The 16918-nt window shown below is 37.9% G+C and overlaps 1 protein-coding gene across 1 annotated transcript; it reads right to left on the reverse strand.

Annotated features, from left to right (window-relative positions):
* Positions 1–1336: 1336 nt before the first annotated feature.
* On the reverse strand, positions 1337–14251 carry gpcpd1 (glycerophosphocholine phosphodiesterase 1). The gene is given in 21 exon segments (XM_013268813.3): positions 1337–2724; positions 5956–6116; positions 6433–6568; positions 6944–7080; positions 7166–7231; positions 7321–7379; positions 7692–7731; positions 8440–8514; positions 8633–8725; positions 8813–8867; positions 9054–9183; positions 9338–9473; positions 9475–9501; positions 9641–9884; positions 10114–10237; positions 10445–10486; positions 11379–11454; positions 12908–12992; positions 13129–13219; positions 13374–13463; positions 13776–14251. Coding segments are annotated over 20 exon segments (2025 nt in total). The 5' UTR covers positions 13423–13463; positions 13776–14251; the 3' UTR covers positions 1337–2525.
* Positions 14252–16918: the final 2667 nt, after the last annotated feature.

The raw sequence follows: 16918 nt of genomic DNA on the forward strand, positions 1-16918 counted from the left end.
ACTTTATTGTTTGTCACAAAGCAGCGGATAGAAAACTCATCTGTGACAACGCTCTAAATAGAAAAAAGTAACACCAACACTGATAAAGGGCATCAGAGTCAAACATCAGTCTGTGATGATACAAAGATAACATAATTTAGAAAACTTTTATTTAAAATATTTAAAGCTGAGGGATAAATGATCCTCTGTTGACCTTTGTCTTAGCCAAGGGGACTCAATTATGCCAGCCTGATGGTAACAGCACTGATGGAGATGGTGCAAGGGGGTTCTGTGTGGTCACAATGGCCTTCCTAGTAAGTGAGCCAATACCACTCAGACAGTGGTGTTTGAACAGAACCTGTTATCTCACCAGCCTGTTTGGTAATCCGAGAGAGTGTTGTGTATAACAGTGAGGCTGTACCAGGATGAAATCAGAGTCAGTGACAGGCTTCTAAACCAGCCTTGCTGACATAAAATCTGCTGAGTATCCGCAGTATTTATGGTCCTCGTTGAGTCTTCTTGTGCAGAGAGGTCTGGAGAGTCCAGGCTACATTGGTGGAAAGTTGGCAAACAGTGAACGTATCAGTATGTCTTGAACTTATCTCCAAATAAAGAGTAACTCCCTGGAAATGGCATTTGTCATGACCTCGTATGAGTCTGTTTACTTTGACCTTTTAATGTAAGTTACTAAGAACAGCTCTCTTATCTGCATTTAATGTTTGTTTTACTAGTCTGGCTGCATCTGTAACAAGCAACCTGATAAATGAAACTCTAATCTAAAAAGCAGAAGCAATAAAGACATTACTACATGATTAAATTTAGTTTTTGCGTCAAGAAAAAAATTCATGCATTTTGCAATTGTTTATGGGTTTTCCAATATTGTAAAAGGTACTCGTTGTACTACGTTCATAATTTTAAACCAGTTTCTAATAATGCAAAATGGCTTAAATGAGAAAATACATTAAAAGCCATGTTTACAGTCAAGATATAGATAGATAAGATACGGTAACAGTAAAGCTGCTACAGAACAGTTACTGATTAATTTTGATATTGAACAGTTCAGGTCACTGGTTTGTTGACGTTTGCTGACTCATCTTCTACAGTAGAAACTTTCAAGGGAAAACCAGTGAAGGGTAATTACACACTGGCTACACCTGGCTGAACAGTTCAAGTACAGATTACAGCTTTGTAACAGTGACTCAGTCATATTGCTGTGCAGCTTTGGTACAACGAAAATGCAGATCCATTAAAATCAAAAGATCAAATGGAAATTCTTAGTTAGGCTGTGACTATTATGAAAATGTGAAACGTTAAGTTTCTTGGAAAAACAAAAGTCAAAGATAATATTCATCTGTTGTTTTTTTTTTTTTATTTATACTGAACTGGTAGTTATATTACACCTTAGACACTTTCAGTCTTCCAGTTGTTCAGTTGTACAGATACACAGATGATACAGGCAGCAATCATCAGTCTTTGTGGTTAAAAATTGTGCGATAACACAGATTTCCAGACTTCTAAAAAGGATAATATCCACCAGAAATGAGTCTGCCACCCAAAAACCATCATTGGTGTTGTGAATTCCAATAATATATACACAGTATGGAAGTGTATGCATCTCAACTCAAGTCTATTCTAATTGATGGTGAGTGAGGTATTGGTAATGTTCAAATAAAAAGGCAAACATAAGCATTATTCCCCTTTAAGGCTGTGGTATAAATGTGCACTGCAAATAAAAACAGTTTCCCGTTTTCCCTCAAATCAAGTACAAAGGAGAAAAAAAAAGTAATCAGTACATCCAGTGTGCTGTGTCTAAGTTAAAATAATGGCTACTTATTACCAAGTCAATAAACAGGAGTTTGATCCTCTTTATGATGCCTTCAGAGTGGTTTGGTAACCTCTAAACATCATCAAATTGGAACATTTTTTGTGCGCAGTGAACTTGTAGTATGCAAAACCAACCCAGCAACTGACTATTTGGGAAAAAAAAAACTTCCAAATTATTACTTATTGATATTTAGGATCAATAAATCATGGCTACACGCACATAAAAATAACATACCCCTGCACCACATCGCATGCATTTTGCATTCGTGTTACACCTTCACACCTGTAATACATAGAAATGTTTTCATTTTGAGCACGTAGACCGACAGAACAGATGTAACATTGGCTTAATAAATATCCACTCATGAACAATTTGTCAGCTTAACCTCTTTTCCAGCATGATGAAAACGTCTGTGCAGACTGCTCTTACACAAACAGGCCGGTGTGTGTCAGGGAAAAACGAAAAGCATTTGAGGCTGCTTTCGCCTTTTGGCTAAACATACACGTGTTCGACAGAAAGTAAATAATAAAACTTCACTGAAGCTAAACGACAGTTTGCAAAAACCTGCTAACGACTGGAGTGGAGTGAAGATGGTCTGAGTGGTTTTAGTGATATAACCGTACGAAGGAGGGAACCTTCTAGAGTCACCTATTTCTACCTTGGTCCTCTTGAGTGCATCTGTGTAGCAACAGTACAGAGAAAGGTAGAGCTTTATGGATATTTATGAGGAGCTGAGACCAGAGTCTGACTCGCCATTTCCACCACGGTTCTTTGAGGCAATGCATGGTGCCAGGGAGCAGGGGATGGAGTAGCAGGAACAAGATGAGCTCTTTAGGGTCTCCTCTGTAATAACCTCCTGCAGGGAGTGTTGTTCCTCTATCTGGAAGATGTTTGGCTGTTCTATTGAGTCCTCACCAATACTAGTTGTGGGGGGAAAAAAGAAAAAGAAAAGACATGCTAGCAGTTAGATCAGTGACAGTATCGAGTACACAAGTATGCTGGTACAATGGCACCAACTCAATCAATGGCACAGAACAAATCACAGAAAAGTACTAACAAAACTTTAGTTTATCTGTTCCTCACATAAGTTCAATAACAATCTCCACCAAGCAACGGAATATACTTCTGTTCTGCTCTAAACCATCAAGAAGAGTGATAATTTTACAGATATTCACATTCATTTTTTCCATGCACCCACATTAATACAATCAGCAGGATTTGTTGCATTCATTCGGGTCAGGGAAATGATTGCACTGGTGACCATTCTGCAAGTGAGGAGCTGTCTTTTTCTGCAGACGTTTTAGATCCCATCCATTCTTTGAAGACCCCAGTTTTTGTTTTTGAACCTGCTGGGTATGTTACATATCCAGTGGCTTATAAGGCATTCCTTCCAATATGAAGTAGATGTTTTTGTGAATGGGCAATACATAAATTAAAAACTGGATGGCTCACTTTCTGAACCAAAGCAGATTAGGTTGAGTACAAACAAAAGCATCTACGATCCCTTTTGTAGGACATAATCATTATCGGCATGTCTGTGTAAGTATGTGCACTCAAAGGAAGTCAGATATGAGACTCCAATAACAATGAAAACATCAAATATTGAGCGATGTAAGTCTAACATCCTTTCATGAAACAGGCTGTTAAATAGGTTCACAAAATAAAGACAGAGGGTCCAGTGCAATCAGCCCTTTTGTACATACAGAGTTGTAGTAAAAGCAGATCATCCACAAGCCCCATAAGTGCAAAAACAAAAAAACAAAAAAAGAACACATTTGTGAAGAATAATGCTGTTATACCCAACAAAATACCTTTGTGAGCCATCTAAAACTACACAGTGAGTATGCATGCTTTAATAGGTGGCTTGGTGTTATGCAACATTCATATTTTAGTACTACGCGAATAAGATTAAAACTAGCTGTTAAAGTAGTTCATACACAAGCCAACGTCTCCAGAGGCGCCGTCTCATGCACCAAACAAGCCATTTGCTCTTTCTGCCTTCTTTGTTTAAAAGTTCAACATCACTGTGTACAGTTTAAAATGAAGCATGTAATAAGGAGGCCTTTCAAAGCATACCCAAACAATACAGGCATTATTAAAAAGGAAGTGAAGCCGCTTTCAGCTAACAAAACTAGGAAATGATGAACATGGCAGTTGACCAATCAAAACAACTGATTATTACAATTACGTTTAGAAAAATGCCACTGCTACTCAAACATCAAGTGGATTATGGAAGGAAAAGATGATAAGTCAACCGTCTTGCATCATTGTCAAGAACATCCTTTTGTTCTTTCAGCTTTTAATGAGTGAGATTCATTCAAGCTGTATTTTTAAAGGGGCAGGGAACCAAAAAACAAGCCAAGGAGTGTTCAGAGGAAAAATAAGCAAAAACACAGCCAGAAACCAGAGAGACATTACGGGAATCTGGAGAACTTGAGTCAAAATATGGAACCAAGCTTTCAGAAATTCTGTAAGAAAGAGGCACAGTTATAACAACAACAACTACCTGGAGAGGTCAACTGGTTTGTGATGGGTTAAAACAGGTGTTAAAACACAAACTAGAGTGTGAGCGGCTGTTGTCTTTTCTGCAGGGGTCTGCAGAAATCTGGGGGAAAGTGCTAACGGGAATGTAGAGTCACTGTCATTGTACAGTCAGACATGGAACTGAAACTGATAACAGACAGGCTCTGCTGACCACGCAGCTTTGCGAAAGACCAGAGAAAACCCTGTCACCCTGCCTACAGCTCCAGCCAAGCTTTATGTAACAGCACTGGCACATTGTGTGCATTCATTTTACACTCACAAATTAGTCAATAAATACTCGAAGCTTTAGTGTCAAAAGCTACGCCAGTACCAAATAATTAAAATGTGTCCCAGCACTGAATTATATAACTCTGTAAACCTGAAAAAGAAGCTGGAAAACAGCTCAGTATTGTACTCCGTGATAAGAAAAGGATCTTGGAATGCAATAATCCCTGATAAACCTGAAAGGCCTGTGAATACCCTGCAGTCTCAGCCAGAGCAGAAACACAACAGAGTGTGGAGTACAAAGTGTTATTTAACAAACAGGTGTTTCAGATACTTTGTGTATACTTTACGATATTATCAGTGTTGGTTTCTTTACTGTAGAAGTTAGTAGCTCATTTAGTGAGTTACAACCCTCTATACCAAAGCACAGATAGCATATTTGTAGAGTGGATAAAATAATGATTTTGTTCCTTTCTAGATGAGGATTAAAAGGAGCTTCCACTTTCAAGTGATCTGCACATTAACCAACTAGTATCAAATAAACATTGTACTAGATGTAAATTGTGCTGCCACTGCCATCTTGAATCTATACTGCCTAGACTGTGACAATGTTAATGATATTAGTAGGTGGCAGGTGTAGATAACATGTACAGCATGTACCAAAACAGCTCTATATGCAAACTCAGACTCTGCAATACAAGTCACGTGTATTTCTGTGTGAACATACAGATATATAACATATCTGTTAATCATTTATGTGCAGAGCACTGCCAAATGAGTCAGCCCCGAAACAACACAACAGTAACATAATGTCCCTGAAACTTAATAAAACGGAAAGCAAAATGCTCAGAAAGGAATTCACTGTTCTCCTATTAGAGGACAATTGGACCGAGGAAAAACTGTGACTGGGCTGAAATGTAAAGCAAGCCTAACAATGTGAATCCTATAAGTCTGACAAGTAACATAATCACAAGCTCCAAGAGAACATAATGGCAACAAAGTGAGCAGCCCACAGGCCTGGAAATTCACACAACACCAAGTGTGATTACCAACAGTTAAAATAACTAATTTGGTTTTATCGGGTTTCAGAAACTCTGCTTGGAAAACTCACAAAAAACAGAAAGAAAAACAAAAACACACCCAAACACAAGATTTTGTTTATGTCACTTGTACTTTTGCCCAGTAAGATTACACTTGTGTAGGTTCTCATCTCAAATTACATAACCGAGTAGTGCAAATATAGCAGTGTGCAATAATTAACAGGAGAATATACTGACTTCAGTACAGGCCAACTAAATAGGAGACAAGTCCTTCCTTATTGCTCCTTACCTTGAACCTTGAACTAGTCTATGCAACAATAAATTAACGTGGCAGCCACAGATAAGCAAGGTTACTGAACCTACCTGTCATAGATGAGCCCGTCGATTCCCTGCTGTCTCAGCTTCCTTCTGGTTTCGTGATCATTGTTGTCATCCCCCCAGCTGAACACTACTAGGCCTTTGGACTGGGCATCCCCGATGTAGGTAAGGTGCTTTAACAGCTCTTCTGTGTGGGCGCTGATTCCCTGGAAAATGACAGTCATATATAGATTAGATTAAATGCGGTCCATCCTAAAAATAAATTAATAAATACCTTCTTACATAAAGCGGAGAGGATGCATTACTAAAGTATTCTCAGCCTTTCGGACTGAAACATTCAAGATGACTGACTATACACAACATATTCAGTAGCAGTAGTACAAAGAAAACAATACACATGTAGTATTTTTCAAATGCTACAGTGCCAATATAATCTTTATTGGGAAGAAAATATGGCTAAATTCCAAAAACTGAAAAACCTGAAGACTAATCATTGTAGTAAAGCACGCGGTTCTATCTCACCAGAATATTTTCACTCTGGGCGAAGCTCATGGCAATTTTAGTGGACTGGCACCGGATGTCCATCAGCTCAGGATACTTGTCTGAAATTCCCTGAGTGAGGAAGAGGATGGGGTACTTGTTCTGCTTATGACGCACCCTGAAGGACAAGCACAAACAGATATCACAAACTGCTGGACAGCACCTATTAATGACTAAATCCTGGAAGGGCAACATCTGTTCATGGGTTAAATCTAATAAGAGAATAGGACTCTATCAAGTAGCTAAACATCCAGAGCCATGCTTTACTATGAGACTGAACTACCTAAAGATGCCCTAACAAAGAGATTTTTCAGCAACAACTTATTTAAAGCAACTCTTGTAAAAATACAGTCTGAGGATTTTCAAAAAAATTATTTCTTCCAACTGAATATACACTTTATCCATCCACATATAAGTGTTTAGCATTTGTGTATACCACGCAGTTTATCTCAAGAGTGTTAACATGTGGCCCTGTTAATCCTTTTGCACTCACATGGTGCAGATGTCCGGGTCAAAACAGGAGAACACGATGCGTCTTTTTCCACCTTTCTGCAGAACATCTGTCAGGACGATGTCCAAAAAGGTGTTCATGTTGAAGTAAGATGATAAGTTTCCGTCCCATGACCCATCCTGTCAATACAAAGCATCACCAACAACATCAGGTTATTTTGATAATGACGGTTTTGAACGTTTGACTTTACTTCTGAATATTAACCTTCATCTGGCAGATCCACTTGAGCTCGATATTGAAGCCGACGTTTTCAGGAACAGCTTGGAAGATCTGTAGAGACGTAGAGAGCAAAATCCTTTATTTCACTGTCACATAAAGAGGAAGAGAAGCAGATGGTTCAATCAAATTATGTCATTTACCTGTGAGAGCGAAGGGAATGGCTGATGCTCATCAATTTCATCTTCATCATCCAGCAGATCTGAGCAAACGAAAACAGATTACTCTACATTGTACGAGTTATCCTCAACATTCAACATATCTTTGCAAGATGTGATGTGTACAAAACAAGTTTGGATAAACAAACTGCATGCTGGTCTCCTCATCCACAGTGTACAAGACAAATTATTGCTTAAATAACAAAGCTTATGTAAACACCTCATGCAACAAAGCAAAATCTCTATAAACATGACAATATCATTTGATGACCAAGCCATTTTACTCTTTGAACCAAGGTCTTAGCATGATCATGTGAGTATTGAAAGAGTAACTAAATAAATAAATAAATGCACACCTTTGTGATCGTTTACTTTCATTGCAGTGACATGAGCCAGCTGTGAAAAAAAACAAACAAATAAACAAACCAAAAATAAATAAACTAATTAAAAACACCCCCCCCACACACAAAAAAAACAAAAACAAAAACAAAAACTTTTTTCATTAACAAGTTTCACAGTTTTAAAGAAACTGATCAGAATGTGAAATGTAATCAATTCCACCAAAATTCGAGCTGGTAGATTTTTTTTCTCGCAGTCTTGCTAAATGATTGTTAGGTAACAATTTGACCTCTGCATCAGTGCAGGGGACCATGATGTTTCTTGTATGATCAATAAAGCAATCAATAGGACATTTTTTTTTTTTTTTTAAACTCGCTCTTTCCCCCCCATTACGGCTTTAGGCAAACAGGTGGGTAACATGTAGTTTTGGTTCCAATGTGATACTTTGAATATCTATTCACATCACCAAAGGAGCTTTTCACTATGATCCACTCTACTGAGCATTTGATTTTATTCTGGTGTTGACAACAGAAGCAGAGGAAAGGCATCCATCATTCAATATCTGTAAGAAGTTTTGCAATGCTATCAGACTTTTTTTTTTTGTTTTACAGCTGTTACAACTGTTATGAAAGGTATGGTTTGGAAACCTTTTACCTTTTTGTGCAGAGGTATAGCTCAGGAATTATAGGTCAAGCTGGCTGATTGATGACAATCCTAAGCTGACACAACCATGACAGACAGATTTAACTTGAACAGCATTATTACCTTCAAAAGCTGCAGCTGGTCATATGTCAGGTCTTTGACTGGCACCTCAATGAGTTCCAGGTTCTTGTCATTTTTCTGTGTGTGAGACAAAATATTAGCACGACATAGGACTCATTATAGAAAAACTGATCATGTGGTGCTACTATGAATTTCTCTCATTGGCTCTGAGGAGCCAACTACAATCATAGTTTACCTTCTTAGTGGATATGCAGCAAGTCAGGTCATGGTATACAATAGGAACAGCATCTTTGGAGAGGTGAACATCGAACTCTACAAAGGCTACGCCCTATGAATACAGAAAGAAAACAAATTTAGTAGATCCAATAGCAGGGCAGTAGTACTGACTCATGCAATAATCTTCTTGGTGACTTACATGCTTAGCAGCACTTTTAAATGAGGCTATTGTGTTTTCTCGGACTCTGTGGTGCCTGTTAAACACAAAATAACCACAAGATCACATAAAATGTTGCATGATGGATGTCAATGGTTATATTATCATATCAAAATGTGTGATGAACCATATCTTGAAAACAATCTGAATCTTATCTGAAGACAAACACAGAGCAGCAAATGTTTAATTTTCAGTTGGGTTGTAGGCAAAGATCATCACTCACTTGGCTGCATGGGTGCTGCCTGCTCCCCTGTGACCCACATCCAAAGTACCTCTCTTTTTCCAGTACTTTGTGTATGAAGAGCTCATGTCACACTGCAGTCCCCGAATGGGTCGGATTACCAGGTAATCCACTAAAATGAATTAATAAGTTAACATGTTTGTATATTCACAGTATGCATAAATACTGGCAAACATGTAAAAGGAAACTCAAGCTGGTCATGAATGTATGTAGATTGTATCTCATTTTGTCATAAATAAATATTTGAGAAAAAAAAGAAACCTTACCTCTTACTTTTCCAATGGTCTGCCTGGAATTCCGTCCCATTATGGGAAGAGTAACTACTCCAATATCATTGCCACTCTCCAAAAATGAAGAAGAGAGGAGGCAGGCAGTGCCCACATATCCTGGATGGATGTCCCCCCTGGACTACATGCTCACTCAGATCCTCCTGTTAAACAGAGACACTGGATTACTACAACACAACTCAATTTACCAAAATAAATACCAGCTGTGCTGATTTACTTTCCTTTCACCATCAATTGCCAGATGTACAGAATTATTAGAGACAGTGATCCCAGGAGGATTACCTCAAAGAACTCAAATGTGAGCTCAAGGTTATCTGGGTCCATGGTGTGAATACTGTACTCAGTCCACTGGGAAGGCTCCAGAGCATAGCCACACTCAGGCTGCGAGTGGCGTGACTTATAGCCATTGGCACTAATCATACTGATTTCCAGAGTGCTGGTCATCTTGTGCCAAGATGAAGGACTGAGCTCGTTTTCTTCCTCATCGTCTTCCTCTTCCTCAACGCCCTCTAATGTCAACTTGATCCTGCATAAACAGGTACAACAGTTCAGCTAAAACCACATTCAAACACATACTGTAAAGACATTTTGCATCAAATGATTAAGCTTATAATTTCAGCTGTCGTTTATAGATACTTATGCAGGACTTCTTTAACTCAGGTGAAAGATCGATCAGGTAACGACTGCACATTAACGATCTGTGCTGTGATGCTTTCTGTAGCTGGTTTAAAATTTAGCCTCTGTGTAATCAATACCTGAAGCGAGACTTCTTGAATTTCTTCTTAGTGATGGACACTGGAGCCTTCTTAGAATGGTGCAGACGTAAGCGAATTTCTGTCTGACATGTCAGCCACCCAGAGTCAACACAGTTTATCCCATCTGCAGAAAGAGAAGACACAGACAGGAAGCATGTGATCAGACTTCACATCCACTCTGTGTCTCATGAATGCTGACCACAGAACTGGTGATGGCTATAATATGTTAAGAAAGGAACTATGATGTAATTAAAAATCTATGCCACACAACAAAGTGCAGTTATTGTACTTTGTTATTGTGTGCTTTTTTGCATTTTTAATTCCAACTTACTGTGAAATCCAAACTGTCCATCATCAATATTCTGGTGTGTTGCTGCAGTAAAAGATAAGAGAATTAGAAATGGGACAAAAGGATCTTGTGGAGACAAAAGTTGAAGTCAGATCAAATCAGAGGATTTGAGAATTTTCCAAACTGATCTGGAATAAATATAGTATTTTAAATCTTAATTTAACTGTTGCTTAGAATAAACCAGATTCCAAGTTTTGGCCTACATTGGTTTGCTCTGAATTTGACTTGTCTCAACATCAGAAAAATTGACTTAGCAATCAAATCCATTTTTCCCAGAACAATATTTAACTACAACACTTAGTATAAGCAAAGCATTGATATTACTTTAGTGCGAAATTTATAAAGCAGAAATCAAAGAAAGCAATACTTCTAACAAATTCCTACTGCAGTAGGAAATGCTTTTTTAAAGGACTAAAATAGCACACAAAAATAAGAATAGGGTGATAAGGTGTGGTCAAAAAAGGAAATCAGTAGGGTGTGTAAGCAGCATTTCAAGCTCATTTTGAATGAGGTTTGTTTTTTAAACAACACAAAAGCTTGTTAACAAAGAGAGCTTTACAATAGCAGATCATAATATCAGCTGCTCTGCAGTGTCTCCTCCTTGGCTTAGGATTATCGTACATCTTTTTCGCCAAATATCTCCCCAAAGCATACGCACAGCATCAAAAAGGCAAAAAGCTCCAGGCAGACAAGGTTTAAAGAGGAAACACTGCAGCCAGGTGGAAATGCCAATTCAGGCATGAGTGTTATCCAAAACAACAAAACCCTCAGTAGGATAAGCCTGAACAGACTCTACACTGGTGTTTACAGGTAACTGTTAGAATAGGGAATGGGGGGTTTAAAGGGGGGTTGAGTATGACACACTTAATCAATCCCAACCCAACCAAACCTTGCACCATTTTCTGTTGGTCTATACCTGTGGGGCTCATCGTGCGGGGGCGATGATGGGTCTCCCACATATTGACTATCACTTGACAGGGACCACCTGCACTCTGCAATTCCAATGTTTGGTACAATGTTAGGGTTTTCAAATCAGACACATTAACCTACTTTTCAGTCTGGTCTCAAAGCTGTCTTTGGACCAGACCGTGAGAAAGGAATTAGAGCCAGCATAGTCACCGATCCCCAGAAAGGGCAGTCAGCCACCATGGATTGAAATCTGAAAAGTGGATTTGTTAGTGACGTAAAAAAAAACCAAAAAAAGGAAACATTTCTTTGTTTATGTTATCTTCTTTTAACTAAGTAATATATACAGCAACAACATGTATATACCAATACATTTTTAGAATTTAGACTAATGTATTATACTCCCCAATTTAAAAAAAGCACCAAATCATAGATAACAATGTAAAGCCAAGACTGTTGAGTATTCTTAAAAGAAACCAGCTATTTTTTTTAAAAATTTATTTTATTTTATTTATTTATTTTTTTTTTTTTTTACAAGAAACACTTGGCAAAAGAGGAAGAGGAAAAACCTCCCTAGAAGACTCAATGGCTGTCAGTTCACCACCTAGTTAAAGACATCTTGTCATTTATTTAAAATCTTTTTTCTTTTTTTTTTGCCTGTTAGGACTTTTTAAACACAATAATATTAGGAACTTGAGTTGAAGTGCGATAAAACAAAAACAAAAACAAAGAAAGAAAGAAACAAAAAAAACCCCCCCCAAAAACATACTTCATAAAATGGGGAGCTGTTCTTAAATTAAACCAGTAAGGCATCAAGTGTGAGCTTGCAGAGATTTTTCTGTAATCTACATAGCATCTTGTTGAAACACAGTACAAACACATTATGAAATCAGGTTAAGTCATCCTCACACAAAGAGCGCTCCACCTGCTTTAGAAAAAGCATAAAAACACACCCTAAGTTTAGACTAAACAAAGTCAACAGGAACTGTAGCAAAGCATACACAGTGGGGGGTTTTTCCTTCTAAGGAATTTTGATCTCTGCTCTCTCAGTTTGTTTTCTATGCCTATTTTCACACACGAGGCTTAGAGGCGCAATGAAGGCCCACTGCTATATTAGAGGAGGCCACCTGGGCAGTTTGTCTGTGGCTGGCCAACACTGACAGATGTTTCTGAGAAGGTAAACACAGAGGTACAGGCAGTAACACACAGCGTTCGTGTAGATACCATCTTAAACCAGGGCAACTGATATGCTTTCTAATATTTATTCTCACAAATTGGTATAAACTGTTGAGGTTTACAATGACTTTTGCTATATGGAAGAATTTCAGGGATTTTTTTCTCTTTTTTCCTGCTGATGAGCTGAAAATGACATCAATAGAAAAAATACTAAGGCTCAAAGAATCACACACACCACAATAACCCACAAACCTTGCTTCAAAACAAACAATAGCTAGTCTAGTCTATTCAGTGGATCTTTTATGACTACAGGGGAATTAATCTTTCATGTGGGGGACAATAAAATAGTGAAAAGCGGCTCACCTTGGACTCTAGAAAGAAGCCTTTGAAATAGCGGTACTGGGTAACAACACCCTTAGGCACAGTGACTGTCGTAGTCCACATACATCTACGGAGAAAAACCCACACAGCTTACTTTTTTATTCTGACAAGGTAATTATAAATGACACTTGGCCACAAACTGTAAGGGGGGGGAGCAACCTGTATATAAGTATTTACAATATACACAAAAAAGTTTAACTTACTCATCACCACCAACAGGATGAAGAGTCACAGCTTTTTGGTGGCTCCAGCTTCCCAAGGCTTCACAGCTACCAACAACAGCAAATACCTCACCTATGAAAAATCCAAACAAGCCATGAACTCGACGACCCTTATGAGAAAAAAATGAATGGGGCATGGCTACAAACTGAAACAAAGTCATCAGCCTTCTGATACAAGTATCATGGAGAAAACAGGTTAAAGGTCACACCAAGTTTATCAGATATACCTGGGGATGTCTCTCCCCTGATTGCCAAAGTCACCTCACAGGTCTCCATTGTTTACAGGGGAACAAACAGAAATAGGTGGCGCAAACAAGCTGTAAGATAATAAACATAAATTAGTTTGTGCAATTCTAAACTACAGATACAACTAATACAATTTAAGCTAGAAAACATGCGAAGCACAGGACTGTTCAAAGTGAGGCCACAGTCTGCTAAAAACTTGCGACATTATCAAAATTACATTATCTAGGAAGTAATAGTAATGTCATTTATCTTATTAGCAATAATTAGCGCGTTAACTCCACGTAAAATGCACATTAATCTAGCTTATGTGTTAATAGAAATTGTGTCACAAAAACATCGTTAAAAGTCCGAAAAGTAGAAAAATACAAAGAGAAGCGACTAACCTTCTAAGTCTTGGCAGCTCTGTATCGGCTCCTGACACCCACGCGTAAGGAGAGCCCGCGGAAAACACACTTCGCCTATCCCGCTGACAGGTGTCGGTCTAAGCTAAAGCTAATCTGAACAGCCGATCCAACAACACCCATCTCTGTTCAGAGAAACAAGCACCAGATAGACAGGAAGCTTTACCTCAAGAGAAACCAAAACACTCACCGAAAATATAACCCTGTTCTGACAGAAACCTTGCAAAACCCCTAAAGACACAACTAAGTGTTGATTTACTAAGAATTAATGGACTGACTTGAAAGCTTCACTATTGTTTAGCTGATTTAGCAAACATCCGGCAGCGCGTGCGTTAAATGACCAGAAGTCACATACGGCTTCCGGGATATATTTTTAAAAGTAAAACTACAGACCCCACGTCAACGAAATTATATCCAGAAGATTGGTAAAGTTCTCCTGGATATATACATATCCATTTCTTTAGATTACACAAAATTAAGGTACAAGTTTTTTTTATATATGCTGCTACAACTTGTTGTGTACTTTTTCCATCTCATTGTCCAATATGATGGCTTTACCTGTGTTGAGGTTGTGAGATAGCTAAAAGAACCAGAACGAAATTTATGATCCATGTTTCCAGAAATTTTTACACATATTGTGTTTTAATTTTTTTTATATGTTTGGTGTACCGCTGGAATAATATTACCTATTTTTTTTATTATAATGAAAAAATGCATTTTTTAAGACACCCTATTGTAAAACAGTGACAAATGTAAAGAAACTTTAAGACTATTGTATTGGGACACAGAATGTAGAGAAATTAACATTCAAAACTAATCAGCAATGTTTTCAGTATTAGCATTTGCATCGGCAACATTTGGACATTGTATTAAAAATGCACTTTTATTTTGTTATCATTTTCTCTTCTTGTATCTGGCTTCCGGTGACAACTTGGGGAAGCCGGTTCATACCGCCCTGCACCGGATCTGAGGCACGTCTATGCCGCATTCGCGTACTTTTCAGAAACACCGCAATTATATGAGGTATACCGGCAGAAAAAGCTCGACCCCCGCCCACGTCGACTGCAGTAAAATACATTTCTGATAAATGTCTTACATGAAATCGCTTTTCTCACGAGGCCTTTTTTAAAAATACTATTTACAATCAAATGAACTTAGAAATAATATAAGCTTATAAAAATACACTGAAGAAAATCTTAAGCGTAGGAGCTTCTGAGAAGTCCACAATGCCACATCAACTGACTTTCTTAAGTTTGCTGCAATGCACCGGCAAACTAAAATATGCACAACAATGACAACGCATAGAAAAAAAAGTGTTGAGAAGTATCAACATACCATCAGCTGAAATCGATAAACCTGAGCATTTTCTTTGAAAATATGAGTTGTTTTTTAGACGAGGACGAAGTGCTCCGATATTAAATAGGACGAGACGTTTGGGACAATTGCGTCATGAATCCGCCTTCTTGACTGTTGAGAAAATACAGATGTCCCACAAGTTTGCAGTGATTTCCAAAACACACACAGAGAGAAACCAATAGTCGTGTCTCTGGCAAGTCCTTTTCTACGAAAGCGTGAATTGCATAACTGAAATGCAAATATGTGATAGCATAAGTGAGTCACTCGACGTCCTTGGGTCAAGAGCAGATGATCATTTTTCACTGTTTGGGCAGTCTGGGACAGGGAGGGATCAGATGATGTGGCCTTTTAAACTCACTTACCCTCTCAGACTTATGCACTGGAGAGTGTAACCTTACTTTAAACACTGCTTGGGCATTATAATTAAAACGCAAACATTTTTTTAAAAAAATTATAGGAAGCAATTAATTATATTTCTGAAACGCCCATCCACTACTTTACTAAATGGACATATTGGTGTGATGCAACGGGTTGTGCATTTTAAAGCAGGGTTGTCTTCACTGAGACTGGATAAACATTAGAAGTCTCACTACATGGTCAGACACTAATAGCCTATTACTGAAATAACTATATATACGATCCGATGCAGATGAGCCAAAAACATTTTTTGTTATTTTACTGTAGAGTATGTGCAAAAGGGTGTAACTACTGCAGTGTGTAAAGTGTTAAATGATAAATGCGAAGTAGGTTTGTACAACTATGAAAATGTTTGACTATTGTTATTTTCAGCACCCAGATAAACTCCGAACAAAGTTTTTACAATATAAGGAAGGAAGTTCTGGTTTCCAAATTACGATGTATGAGACGTATTTGTAAATAGTGTCATCGAACAATTAACTACGAGACTTAATAATCAATGCCAAAGTTTAGCCTGAAGCACCCTCTCGTGTTCAAATTAAGGTAACACACCATGCAACAGTAAGAAAACGCTGCAGTCTCAATCAGTTCGGAAATTATATTGTCAGAATGAAAGGCGTTCTTATAAGTGCGATCCTGACATTCAGTCAGAGATAAAGGTGTATGTAAAGCGCTTATGTACCACAAAAACAAAGCAGTTTATATACTTCAGCCATTTGTGTTTAAAAGCAGACACTAAATAAACATGAACCTTTTAGAGGGGCTAACTGGGATTGTATGGATCCACTATCTATATCAAAAAGAGGTTTGAGAGGGAGAGTGAAATGAGCAGCTCACGAAGACCCGATGAAAGAGTAAAGGAAACAGAAATCATAATGAGTATAAAGTTTCTGCAGCATAATGAATATTTCAGGGTATTTCTCACCATTCAACAGTCTGCTTGTTACAAATCACCATATACTTCCTGGTGCTGTATGCTTATTCATTTACATGTATTTTGTTTTGTAAGCAGGCACTAATAGAAGTCTTCTGGCCAAAGACTGGAACTCAGTCTCTAGGAATTATTAAGGACGCCAAATCAACAGAAAAATCAGTGTGGATTTTAATTGTATAATCTTGCAATATTTCCGCTTCATTTCTGTTTCAAAATAACGTAAAACCCAAATTTAAAAAACAAACAAACATAGGAAATATGTCACATGTTTAAACTAAGACATTTTACTATGTTAGCTCATTTTTTTAAAAGGTTTGGATGCGTAAGTAAGTGGTACTAAAAAGAATCTTCTTCGGGAACATTTTGTAACTCGGTTAACTCGTAACAGGTCAGTAACATGATTGGGAATAAAAAGTTT

Source organism: Oreochromis niloticus, linkage group LG15, assembly GCF_001858045.2.
Source record: "Oreochromis niloticus isolate F11D_XX linkage group LG15, O_niloticus_UMD_NMBU, whole genome shotgun sequence".
Lineage (NCBI taxonomy): Eukaryota > Metazoa > Chordata > Actinopteri > Cichliformes > Cichlidae > Oreochromis > Oreochromis niloticus.